Here is a 14,912-nt window from a genome sequence, read left to right on the forward strand (position 1 = left end):
ACTAGCCGCCTTCTTTATGATAATGATGAAGCAGATTATATTTCAAAAAAATATCATACATTAATTGACTTAATTTTCTCGAATGAATCATAAAAAAATATCAATATATTTAAAGGTAGTCAAATAACAAATATTTTTTTCAACTTCTTTTGTATAGGAATTTCACTTAAAAACACTGTATTTTTGTGTATGTTCGAAGATTTCGTTGAGTGTTTTAGTTTACGAGTGCTTAACTAGATGGCGGTTTATACAATTGCGCACGCGCTAGCGCTTGTCTCTCTTAGAAGATATAAAGTTGAAACAAAGACGCTACTATGTAATATCCATAAATTTGGAATATTTCGCATACAGCATTTTTTTGATAGAGTGGTACTTGGTTAATTCAAGTACCCCTGTATTATGACTATGAATTGTAAATTGTGAATTGGGATGAATTATGAATTTATTTATTTTTTTTTTTATTTAGAGGCCCGGGATGCTAAATTTACAATTACGGTTACGACTTATGTTACGGGGAGCAAATGCAATTAGATTTGGTATGGATATGGTATATTAGATGATAGTAACTAGGAATAATAAATGGTTATATACTTTTTTTCGTTTTCAGCGGTCGGGAAAAAAAATACTGACTTGATAGACAGTTAATACTTTGCTAAATAAAATTAATTAAAACGAAAATATTTTTTAAATTATTAACTTTTCTGTCAGTCTGTATGTGAACACTATTCTCTGGTTCTACTGAACGGATTTTCATGCGGTTTTCACTGGTAGATTAAGCAATGTCCAAGGCAATTAAATTACTGGATGTAAGGAGTTTGTTAGAAAAAGTTTTTTTTATAACGCAGTATAATATTATTATCAAAGTACAGAATATTTAAAAGTACAGATGAAAGCAACTTAACATAATAAACCAATTTTTATAGTAAATTATAGTACATAATATTAGTATAGATTATACTCATAGGTTTTTCAAAACTTAACTAGATGGCACTAAGTGTATTGTATAAAACTAAGTATTTTTGTACAAATAAAATTTAATTATTTATGGATTGTATTCTTGATTATGAAGATAAATTCTTAATAATATAAATAATATATGCATAATCTATCTACCTACTTATACTTTTATTAAAACTGTAACAAACAGGTCCAATTCTGTACAGTGCAGATTGAAAATATCTTGAAAATTTTAATTCGAGTTTAATCAATACAAAAATATTTTTTGTCTGTCTACCTGCCTGTCTCCCAGTCATGTTGGCCGGGCATCACGCTGAAACTACTGAATGAATTCAAATGAAACTTGGCAAAATTTGAGACCACAGAACACAGAACGCTTATCAGGAAAACAAAAGAAAAATGTGAGCATTCCAACTTTTTTCTTCAATGGTTTTCAATATCTGCCTACTTGTCTTAAACTTACTTTTTATTAATAAAATTTAAATAAAAAAATGAAAGCTTTCTCTTATCAGATTTGTTGATTAAAGTGCTTATTTATTCCATAAAAAGTATTCTTAACAATTTAAAATTTCACAAAACAAATTCATCATAATCGCTATCAGACACCCTGTATATTATATCACTAGCTGATCCAGTAAACTTCATATCACCAGCAGCTTACAATTCATATATGCGAAAATGCGGCCTCAATGCGAACCTGTGTATTGGAGAAGAAATTTTCCATTTTGTCAATTTTTACCTACCATATTTAAAAACCTTAAGCACGTCACTGCGTGCCACCTCTTACAATCGGTTGGTTTTTATTTTAGAGCAAGAGCTTTTGATGGCTGGACCTTGGTATTCTTTTAAAAGCTGATAGTTATGCATTAGCAACTTAGTATGGGCAATTACGCTAGCTAAAAAGTTTAACCTTAGTGCCATAAAACCTTAATCTTTTTGAAGTTATAAGGTAGCTATACTTTCGGAGAAATCTGCCTTCATCATCATCATATCAGCCGATGGACATCCACTGCAGGACATATACCTTTTGTAGGGACTTCCAAATATTAGCTGGATTGGCCTCGTAGTCTGATCCTGTATATGGACTGACATAGTGACGTTTTCGTACAAGCACTACCACACTTGAATGTACCTGTAGCCAATTCGGCATTTCTGCAAATCTGCCTAATGTGTTGTAATAAATAAATATTATAAACTGAAATAAATAGTGTTGTATGTATCAAGCTTCAAAATAATGTATGTATATTTATATTGGATGCTTATTTATCCTAGTTTATGGCTTCACATTATTACACTTCATCATACTTTCATTGTTCACGTGATATGATAAAGGTTGTAAAATTAAAAATATATAGCATATGGCAAGCGTAGATATTTCTCTTTTCGTTGACACACTGAACTTTAAAATCGAACTTCAAAAATTAAACTTAATACTTTAATTGTCTTCAAAAATTAAGCTCGATTAAGAATTTTGCTTCAATTTTCTTTTATTAGGTATGCTCATTGACATACAACATACAATATACTCTATTGTTTTTGGAGTGTAACAATGACACTTTATTTAGTACTACACCTATAATAAAGGCGAAAGATTGTGTGTAAGTATGTTTGTTTATGTTTATTACTCCTTCACGCCACATGCACCGATTTGGCTAAAATTTGGAATTAGAGATAGATTATAATATCTATTGTATTACATATATTTACCATATTTTGCCAATTGAGTTTTACGATCGTAATGTTTGAATACAAAGCGCTAACATAACGATTCTTGTACCGTTTAATTAATTTAATTACTATGTAAACCATAAAATACTGAAAGTTTTGTTAATGAAATTTCACAGTTAACTTTAAATTTCATATAATTGATTTTAAATCGACCAAAGCGGCACATGAATCTGGTTGTTCTAACCAAATCACATTAAGTACTTTCATATTAACAAATTATATTTCCACGAATATGTTCCCTTACTAGTAAAATGTCACGCTAGCCAGAGCTCGTCAGTTAGTTAGTTAGAAGCTTGTTAGCAGAAAAGCTTGTTTGCAAAATATCCTCGTTACCTTCTCTGTAATTAGTTCAGGTACTTTGAAGATTATATTTCTTTACAATATTAAAGAATATTTTTGTTCCTCCATAAATTACTAATTATACAGTCATCATTAGCATCATATCAGCCGATGGACGTCCACTGCAGGATATACGCCTTTTGTAGGGACTTCCAAACATCACGATCCTAGGCCTGTAGCCATATGGCAGGTTGATTCTGTCTACAAACGTTAAACTTAAAGTTTTTCAACCGGACGTTAAAAAAGAGTACAAATAGAAGTTAAATGAAGGTTATTTCCAAAGCACAAAATTGAAAATGCAACACTGCTCGAGAAAAAGCGGCATGTTTTAAAAAGGCTGCCATGTGAACATATAATTGGGAATGCATTTGTTATATTTGAACGCTTTTTAAACGTCCGTTATAAAAGCTCTCGTGCGAATGAGGGCTTACGCTTTGAAAACTAAAAAAATGTTTGGAAATGCCATATCCGATCGATAAACTTGATCATGTGTTCCATCGTATACCAAATGTCATTCCCATGCAAATTTTAATTTTCTAAGCGTTTACGATTGAATCTCTGCGACTCGCTTAATGTCCTCAGAGAAATATTTTTTTTATCTATATCCATGCTAAAATTCTAAATACAAAAGTAAGTCTATCTGACTGTCTAAAAAATATGGAAATTCCTGTGGAAATCAGACGAGTCAATATCTCTGATGATGTAACTATCCATTGTATATGTGTATCCATTCATCATCATCATCGTCATATTAGCCGATGGACGTCCACTGCAGGACATACGCCTTTTGTAGGGACTTCCAAACATCACGATACTGAGCCACCTGCATCCAGCGAATCCCTGCGACTCGCTTGATGTCGTCAGTCCACCTGGTGGGGGGTCGGCCAACACTGCGCTTACTAGTATGGGGTCGCCATTCCAGCACTTTGGGACCCCAACGTCCATCGGCACTTCGAGCTATGTGCCCCGCCACTTTAGCTTCGCAACTCGTTGAGCTATGTCGGTGACTTTGGTTCTTCTGCGGATCTCCTCATTTCTGATTATGTGTATCCATTAGTGAAAGCTTAACAGGGAAACTTACAAATTCACTTTGTTTTAATTCAGCAGAAACCATGGGTTTTTTCCCGATATCTTTCCAAATTTCAGACAAAATTCAGTAGTTTTGCATAAAAAGTAACCAACCCATATATACAAACAGACTTAATGGGATGTATGGATTAGTAAATGTATAGAATCTTGATATTCGGCGTAAATAATATGATTTTTGTAGCCTTATCGCTTATCTTATTCTCACACTCGTAGGTACGGTGTTCACACATGCGTTAATAAGTCGCTATCAGGTTTGTTCATCTTACATCGATTAAATCACAGTAATACGTCTCTAGGGAAAATTAAAAGAATAATAAAGTTTAAGATGCGATTTAAATGTCCTTCACCCATTTTTTTATTGAATGAATGAAGGTTTCTTATACATTTTAATTTAAAAGTATTTAGTGAAAAGCTCTTAATTTCAAATTATGAACGGACTTCAATTTTATTTATTTATTTAGATTATGTTGTTAAGGCAATAGGTATTACTTTATTCGAATGAGTGGTACGTTTTCCCTGGAGTAATCAACAGCCTTCACAGTACACGTGAAACGGAAAATGTATTTGCCCTTTGGTTGTCATTTACTCAATTCGAATTTAGCATAGTCACTTTTTATTAGGCCCAAAATAAGTATCTACATTAAACAATCTTCTTTTCCCTCTTTCATCATTATCATTATCATGATCATCATCACCATCATCACCATCATCATCATAACCATCATCATCATCATCATCATCATCATCAGATCTCCCTGGAATTTTATTTTAACCAAAAATAAAACATACAACGTTAAGTAACAAATATACTTGTATAGCTCACTCCTGAAGGTTAGATAATAGTTACTACGTAACATAATTAACAAGATACGCTAGAAAAATGTTTTCAGGAGCTTATACCTGCCCTCTTTCTATCAAAGTCCAGAGCCGGAAACCAGTATCACACACAAGGCCTAGGGTAGGCACTATACGGAAATATTTATAAAAAAATCCTTCTCCAATAAATGAGTCCTCGGGATATGCAGTGTATATTTGCATTGATGAAGTGCACGCCACTCTTGGAAACGAAGAACTCCAGGCAAACACAAAAAAATTTGTATCATACCTATATTTTTAAGACCTACGAAGCAAACGTAAATAGGCATCTTCAATTATTTGAGCAATATTATAACCTTATCTTGATTTTATACATATACGAGTACATTAATTAATTTTAAGAAATTAAATATCACGTGTCTCAAACGGTGAAGGAAAACATCGAGAGGAAACCTGCATACCAGAGGAATTTCTTAATTCTATGCGTGTGTGTTTGCCAATCCGCATTGGGCCAGGTGGTGGACTATTGGCTTAACCCGTCTCATTCTGAGATGAGGCTCGAACTCAGCAGTGAACCGAATATGGGTTGATAATTACCTACATTACATCGCTCTGACCAATATAAAATTAATAAACGCCGATTTCACACTTCCATTTTGTTTCAAAGGTAGAGTATGATCGAAATTCAGCATCATCATTAACAGCTGATGGACAATGTTGGACAAAAGATTCTTGCATGGACTTTCAAATACAACGGGCTCGAGCCGCGATCATTCAGCGACTTTCTGCAACACGTTTTGATTCGCGACTCACTGAGCTATGTCAGTAAAGGAGATCATTCATTTTGGGCCCTTTTTAAAAGTGCCGGCCAACGAAAAAAAATGGCACGACTCGTTAGAACTAGCCATTTGGAGTAATAGCTAATATGGCATGAAAGTTGTAGGAGGGGTCTGAACCAAGTTATACAGGTTCGAAGATTCGTTATTTCCATACATTTTGTCGATTTTCAAAAGTGCCCGCCAAGAAAAAAAACTGGTACGTATCATTAGAACTACCCATTTGGAACAATAGTTGGTATGGCACAAATGTTGTAGGAGTGCTCTGAACCAAGTTATTAAGGTTCGATGACTCGTCACTTCCATACATTTTACTGAGTTTTGTAAGTGCCCACCAACAAAATAAATGATACGTATCGTTGTAACTAGCCATTTGCAGCATTAGTTACTATAGCATAAACATTGTAATGTAGCTCTGTGTCAAGTTATACAGATTCGTCAAATCCATATATCTTATTGAATATTTAAAGTGCCGTTTTACAAAAATATGGTACTTATCTTTAGAACTGTACATTTGGAGCAACATTTAGTATTGCACAAATGATGCAGGATTGTTCTGAACCAAGTTATACAGGTTCGATGTCTCGTCACTTCTATGTATTTTATTGAATTTTGAAAATGCCCACAAACAAAATTAATGATACGTATTTTCATAACTAGCGATTTCCAGATATAATGGCATAAACGTTGTAGTATAGCTCTGAATCAAGATATACTGTTTCGATGATTCATCAAATCCATATATTTTATGGATTTTTTTAAATACTTTTGTTTTGTGTTGAGTAAGTGCCGATGGCTCCATGTGGGACCACTACGGCGTCACCGGGGGGTTTGGGCGAGCGCAGAAGCATCGCCTGATGAGACCCGAAGGCTGAAATAAAGATAGAGGACGGAACGGCTCTCTAAGGGCGTCTCCTATGAGACTCGGACCTCGGCTTAGAGGGCCATTCGGGAGGGTGTAACCGTGACCTAAGTGAATCAGTCCGGAAGCCCCCGAGATCGTGAGTTCGAAAACCCACGTCCGGGTGACGTTAGATATCGGGGACCTAGTCTTCGCCGGCGAAGACGCTGTGTTGCTTGTGATTATGTTGCCCGCGAAGCATTGTCGGTCGTCATGTCATAGTCTGGATCGTAAAGGACGTTTTTGGGACGCCTCTGCTTGAAGTTAGCGTTAAGCTTGGGAGTGTAGTTGCAGGCCTCAACCACTAGTTGGTTGGGGTTGATGGTAGCTCTGTCGAAATAGTTTCGAGAGAGAGATTTTTTAAAATACTGTTCACCAAAAACATATATCGTTAAAACTAGACATTAGGAGCAATAGATAGAAGGACGTTGCACACGGTTCAGAACAATCCGATTTCTGAACAAAGTGATATAAGTTTCATGATTCGTAACTTTCATACATTGATTTCCGAGATGTTGTTGTCCGAAGAGTTGGAAAACATAAAACAATAATAAAATATAGAATTAATAATACTCATTTTTTGTGCCACATGCAATGCCACATTATTATTCAAATGCATTTAAAAATTGTTATGTTATTGTGGATTTTGGGTAGAGGTAAATAAAAATATTGGTTTAAGTTCTTTCAAGTAATGGTAATTGTGGTTTACTAACATGGATAACATTACAAATAATGATGACACAGCAACACTATGAAGACATTTATTTCATATTATTAGTTCGAGCAGTGTATTCATCATTATTATTTTGTGTTTCCTATACAGATATCAACAAAAACAAAGTGATGAATCGTCGAACACAAATGACTTGGATCAGAGCAATCTTACAATGTTTCTGTCTATCCTACCTACTAGTTATATTGCTCAAATCGGTAAAATGTATAGAAATGACGAATCATCGAACTTGTATAACATGGCTCAGAGCAGGCTTACAGCATTTGTACAATACTAACTATTACTCCCAGTTCCTATTACAGTCAGTTCTAATGATCCGTACCATTTTATATGGCTGGCAATTTTTAATAAAATTCATGGATATGACAAATAGTCACACTTGTATAACTTGTCTCACAGCATTTCCACAAAGTGTCTGCTATACTAACCAAAACTGTATAACTTGATTCAGAGCAATTCTACAATATTCGTGTTCTAATAACTATTGCCACAAATGACCAGTTAAAATGATACGTTTCATTAATATTGTTGGTGGGCACAAAACTCAATTAAAGTCATAGAAGTGACGAGGCATCGTACCTTTATAACTTGGTTCAGACCAAAACTACACCATTTGTGTCATACTAAATATTGCTCCAAATGGGCAGTTCTAACGATAAGTACCATATTTTTGTAAAACGGCACTTTAAAAAATCAATAAGATGTATGGATTTAACGAATCATCGAAACTGTATAACTTGACACAGGCTACATTACAATGATTATGCGTTATAACGATACGTATCATTTATTTTGTTGGTTGGCACTTACAAAACTCAGTAAAATGTATAGAAGTGACGAGTAATCGAACCTGTATAACTTGGTTCAGAGCACTCCTACATCATTTGTGCTTTACTAACTATTGCTCCAAATAGGCAGTTCTAACGATACGTACCAGATTTTTTTCTTGGCGGGCACTTTTGAAAATCGACAAAATGTATGGAAATAACGAATCTTCGAACCTGTATAACTTGGTTCAGAGCCCTCCTACAACTTTCATGCCATATTAGCTATTACTCCCAATGGCTAGCTCTAACGATTCGTGCCATTTTTTTTTGATAGCCGGCACTTTTAAAAAGAGCCCAAAAATGTATGGAGCGTGAATGATCTCCTTTGGTTTTTCAAATCTCCTCATTTCTGATTCGATTACGCAAAAAAACTTCAAGCATCTCTCTCTATCTTCGCCGAAGGAGTGACTTTGAGTCTTCAGTCGAAGCCCACAACTAGCACCAAGTACCAGATCCGTGAGCTTTGAAATTACCTATTAACTCACTCTTTTTTAACCAGGGCTGGCTTTGGACTCTGACGGGACACCGGAGAGAGACGCGTATGAAGACAGATCCCGGCGGCGAGATGCAGATAATGCTTCCCAACCAAGGCAATGAGCGTGTCAACTCGGGGGACGTGTGTCTCTTAGCTGAGAGCCCTTACAGAATACTTAGGGTAAGTTATTACGTAAGTTAATCCGTTAGTAAGTTCTCGAGATTATCGCAATTAAACAGACGCGGCGGAGCGATTCGTTTCTAGGGTTCCGTAGTCTACAAGGAACCTCTATAGCTTCGCCATGTTCGTCTGTCTGTCCGTCTGTCTGTCTGTACTACTACCACTAGAAAGTTGTTACCTACCATTAGGATTGGATTTTTTCTTCCAAATGTTTATATGGGACCTAATTGTAAATTTATCCTTTCTAATTATAAAAAATAACAAAATTAGATGATTGAATGAAAAGTTACGCGTGTTCATACATAAAAAATATATACACGACGAATTGATAACCTTATTTCCGTTTTTCGTCGGTAGAAAATTTTATTACACGGGTATAATTTACAACCACTTTTAAAACTCTAGTTATCTATCTATTTAATTATTTCGTCGTCATCAACCCATATTCGGCTCACTGCTGAGCTCGAGTCTCCTCACAGAATGAGAGGGGTTAGGCCAATAGTCCGCCACGCTGTCCCAATGCGGATTGGCAGACTTCACACACGTAGAGAATTAAGAAATTTCTCGTGTTTCCAGGTTTCCTCACGATGTTTTTCCTTCACCGTTTGAGATACGTGATATTTAATTTCTTAAAATGCACACAACTGAAAAGTTGGAGATGCATGCCCCGGACCGGATTCGAACTCACACCCTCCAGAATCGGAGGCAGAGGTCATATCCACTGGGCTATCACGGCTCTCAGTTATACTGCAAGCATACATAGATTATTACATTACAATCGCCATTTAGTTATTACTATTCCAACCATTCATGTTTATAACTTTTTATCATTAGTGCATTTAATGTGTGTATACTTTATGATAACCATATCAGCTATCTCATTTGACTGTGAGGATTCGCATCGATCAATAATATGTATCGTCAATTAAAATATTTGTAATGTTAGTTATAAAGGAGCGATACGAATTCGCAACGCAAAAAACTGTGCTGAGAATGGCACAAATGCGATTTTGTTTGTGTACTTAATGTAAAAAAGTAATAAATAAATGTATTGACGATTTTTAATGAAAAAAAAGGAAACACAAAACACTAGGACCGTGAGGGGTCCGAGTACACGCTTTCTTTACAAAAAAAAATGCAAAGCGTTTAATCGACACCTCCCGTGACTAGAAGGCTGGCCTATATTTAGGCCAAAGAATTAGTATTGCCATACAACGTGGCAATACTGTCAGCCTTCTGGACACTTTACCTATGATCGTCGATTCGGACGAATTCTACGACGCCTGAGGCTTTTAAATAAAAATAAAATTTAATGAATTAACATAATTTAACCTGAAGATTGTAACAAGTCAATCTACTAATCAATCTACTTACCTTTATAAAATAGAACCATTTTTTTATAACCTTTATGTCTAAGTGGAAATTTAAATAAACATCTTTTCACTAATTGCCTAAAGTACCTACTTAGCTCAAAAAAAAACTTTTTTTTGTCTAACTGCCTGTTTGTTTTGGCTAATCAATGAAACGGCTGGACCGATTTTCGTGTGATTGAGAAGTAAGCGAAAGTCCAAGTCACAGTATCTTTTTTTAATATCAACCCATGGCTCCCTTATATAACAATGTATAAAGATAAGCAATTTTTAGAAATTTATATAGCTTACAAAAATAGAAAAAACATGATTAATGACGCTTTTATAGCAATACCTACTAGGTGAAGTTAAAAATAGCGATAAGGGCGGAACAGAAAAGTTTTATTATCTTCATTATCGGCACATTTTAATAGCCTACTATAAGGTTAGGCACTCCTTGGAAAGGTTACATGCAGCTTGGGCCCACCTCGCTGCTCCAATGAGTATTGTCCGGCTTAGGATGGATTAGAGAGAGTTAAACTGTTTTACGATCACTGTAACATATAGTAGGGGAGCCGAAGAGGGGATTTTCGCAGTTACTCGAGCGCGGCAGATGGACACAAGGGAGCATACCTTGCACGTTGTTCAATACCTCCACCAAGTATGAGCCTTAATATTGGTGGGTACGTTTAAGGCAACCAAAAAAAAAACTAATTGCAGAAATACTCAACCAGCGCGTCAGATGAGTTGATAGCTAAAAGGTGTGCATTTAGAAAATCTGACGATTTGAGCGTAACGTAATGGAATGGGTGGGTTCCAAAGTTCCAAATTAAAACCCTTATATTTCTGTTATCCAGCAACGAGTGCGGTTATTTTTTTACTTATTTTGAATGAAATAATCGCGCATGTTTTCTGATGATTTCAGTAAGCCAAAATAATAAAAATTATCTTTAAAGTCTGTAGTTTTTTCGCCATCGCTGAAAACGAAAAAAGTATATATTTAGTCTTTCTATCATGTAATCTACCAAATCTAATCGATTCCAATGACGCTGTAGTAACTGCAAATTTAGCATCCCGAGCTCTCCTACTAATATTCTGGTTAATGAGAATGACTCGCACTCGAAACGGGGGTTACACGTTCGTGTAATACCACAAACTTTCCCACTCCTGGCTGAGATTTTTACTGTGAATTTCTAAGCGTTAAAGAAAAGCTCAGTGTATCACAACTCGACCCAAGGCTCGAACCCAGGACCTAGTCATCTGAAGTTACATTGGCTAACCTATAGATCAATTATTATTTACCAATATTTGCATGCACATTGCACAGGTATGCGGTATATAGTGGAAAATTAATAGAGCTGGTAACTAAAAATGGATCCGGAACTAGCTGCTTGTGTATGTCTCTGAACTCCTCCTAAACCACGGGACTAGTGGATTCCAGAATGCTTTAGACTAGCAATTGGTCAGGTAGATGGCTCTGCTGTCGGGAAAATTCTAAGGCGGTAGGAAGTTCGAAGTATACAAATATAACCAGCAATTACAACACATTAAAAACATACATATCTAACAATAGTGCCCATAAATGGTACTTAGTTAGCCAGGAAATATAATGGGTTAATGTTTTATGATTATACGATAAGAGCACTTAAAATGTTCACCCCATCATACTCATCTATATCGCAGAGTAGTGGTGGACATTATAGTGCAAGGCATGTTTTTTATTGGCTGATGGAAAAATGTTTCTATTTCGGCGAGCGAACACGTTTCCAACTATCTCAGCTACCAAGTTGAATGAGGTTAGTTTGTTAACTTTTATGTTATGAAAACTTGGATGGCCCTTTTGGCTGAAACAGAGTTCCTTTAGCCGAATTTTCCTTTAGGGATTTCATAAAAAGAAATAATAATAATAATGATAAGATAATTAGATATACGTATGTAGTTGTCATGAATGTCGGTATCAATATATTTATAATTACAAATTATTAACGTGTTTTTTTTTTAATTTTCTTATTAAATAAGACAACTTAAGTTCATGTTTACAAATACAACTTAATCGCTTTAATAAATGAGTGGACTTTCGTAACCTCAATAAAATAAATTTTAAATCAAATACAACAATTTAGACTTAGATAATGAAAAAATATATTATAACACAATTGCATCGATATACATAAAAATGATTCGTCCATTAGTCATGATCTTTATTTCACAATGTTTTACAGTAAATGGACATAGATATTTCGTCCATTTACTTATTTGTAGATTAATACAGACTAGTGATCGCAGAATGTCCATATCGACCATAGTTTTGAACTTTTACGAATTTCCTATAGTCAAAGATGTCCTCTATAATCATACGAGTCTATAGAACAAACAAATTTATTTTAGTAGTAGCGGACGGCTGCGACTGCGTCCTCTCTTAGACCTCCTTAATCCGGCCCTCTCATAAAATCCGTTCTTAACAGATACCTACTAACTATAAACTACGTACTGCCAAATTTCAAATTTTGTATGTCAAGGCCGCAATTCAACGAGGCAACCAATCAGGCAAAACTTTCCTCAAATAAATAACAGATTAAGGTATATATTCCATAAGCCGGATCTCGTACTAAAACATGAGGTATGTCTAGCTAACGCAGACTCTGCGTCGATTGTAATCTGCACATAGCAGGGCTTTGTTGCAATTTCTCATTTAAGGCGGTCGGTCCTACGAGTTACTTAGCCTAAGCCGAGTGACGAGTGAGACGGATTTGATGAAAAAGAAAGTATATAGTATCTCATTTTGATTATATTATAAAAAGTTCTTCCTTTTTCGTCTTTAACAAGCTCTGCGCCACAGTTTCACCAGTGTAGACGACCCTTTTTCATGGCAATATCGGAATAAAAGTAGCCTCGCTCTAGGTTGCATGTTTATGGCGTGACTCCCGTGAAAAGTTAACTTTTAGTTATTTATCGGTGTCTAAAAAAGGGTTGCCTCGAAGCTATGTGTCTGATGACTAAGCACATGACTAAACTATAAGGGTTCCTTGAGGACTACGGAACCCTAAAAAAGCTAAAAACAAAATAATGTGAATATTTTGATTTCACGGAGTGAATAAATTAAAGTTCATCTTCCTGGATCGCAGTGCTTCTTGACCCGCACTGGTTGGGAATGGGAAAATTGATCATATTTAAAAAAATATATTATGGCAAATATTCTTTAAAAAATTAATAATGAGCGTCTTACTTAATTTAATAATACTTGTAATATCCTATAAGACAGTAGGATTTTATTGGTTTCAGGCGGCTGAAAGTGGGAATATAGAGGACTTCATGCGTTTATACCTGATGGACTCGTCGAGGCTCGCTCTGAAGGATGCACGAGGTCGAACAGCGGCGCACCAAGCAGCTGCTCGAAACAACACCAACATCCTTCACTTCATAAAAAACTACGGAGGAGGTGAATCTACTTAATTACTAATTCATACAAAGCTGTATGGCGACCCCGCACCGGAAAGAGCAGTGTTGGTCGACCCCCTACTAGGTGGACTGAAGACATCAAGCGGGTTGAAGGGTTCTCAACCGTTTTGATTGGAAGTCCATGCAAGAGGCCTGAATCCAGCAGTGGATGTCTATCGGTTGTTAATAATGATGATGATGACAAAGCTGTATACTTGTCATTGAAATGAAGGCCCAGCCAGTCAATTCACTAACTTTGGCGTAATTTAGCTACCTATTCGAATTTACATTAAACCAATAATAACCGCATTTTGTGTATTCTGTAAAGCTCATTGTCAACCAAAATCACAATGTCAACTTGAAAATGTCATCAGTTTAATCTATGATTTCAAAGATGGGTTGTCAGTTAGCACAGAATGACATTATTTACCTACATTCAAAATTTTGATCAGTTAGCATCAAATAAATAGTGAATACGAAATCACGTGACTTAAGAACTATTAACAGTTAGCTAGTTGATAATTTTGTAAATATTTACTAACATACGTCAAAGTTAGTGAATTGGCCTGCAAAAACTAAATGCTCATCGCGCATTTGGCCGCAACTAGCCGCAGACCATATAGTTTGCTACGGTTCGGTTCACGTTCCTGTAGAAATACGGGAATAATTATATAGCCTTTCTCGATAAATAGTCTATCTAACACTGAACGAATTTTTCAAATCGGACCTGTAGTTCTTGAGAAAAGCGCATTCAAGCAAACAAACAAACAAACTCAGCTTTAGAATATTAGTATAAATTTGACAATGTGTTGCCACTGTGCAAACATCAAGAATATCATTAAGATCGGTCCAATTCTTCCGTAGTTATTATTTGTCGTAGATAATACTTCAATTTCTTTAAGGATATGGAAACTGTCTCTACCTAAAAATATTTTTTCAAAGAAACTTAAAATTTGAATACCTACTGCTTTTAAGCTTGTACTAGGTCTCCTAAGAGTACCTAATTGCAAAACAGTGTAAGACCGCAAAAGTGTGACACAAATCATTATGCGTAGCCTGCTCTTCGCGATAACACCTTTTTATAGAAACTACGGAATTAACCAAAACAGCTAAATAAAACGAATTTGTAAGATGACTTGTTACAAATCACTCGGATTGGATGTACACAAAATTTACTCCATGTAATTATTTTCTACGTATCTTATTTCAGGTAAACAACACAGAATTTCCCTTTTAATTAAATT

General features: G+C 35.4%; 1 protein-coding gene across 1 annotated transcript in view; it reads left to right on the top strand.

The window, feature by feature from the left end:
- Positions 1–14,912, top strand: part of LOC112049118 (transient receptor potential cation channel subfamily A member 1) — a 39,264-nt gene that overhangs the window by 2,771 nt on the left and 21,581 nt on the right. The window contains exons 2-3 of the mRNA XM_052890511.1: positions 8,726–8,881; positions 13,513–13,669. Coding sequence (XP_052746471.1) covers positions 8,726–8,881; positions 13,513–13,669 — 313 coding nt within the window. The remainder of the gene's footprint in view (positions 1–8,725; positions 8,882–13,512; positions 13,670–14,912) is intronic.

The sequence above is a fragment of the Bicyclus anynana genome, chromosome Z (genome assembly GCF_947172395.1).
Source record: "Bicyclus anynana chromosome Z, ilBicAnyn1.1, whole genome shotgun sequence".
NCBI classification, from domain to species: Eukaryota; Metazoa; Arthropoda; class Insecta; order Lepidoptera; family Nymphalidae; genus Bicyclus; species Bicyclus anynana.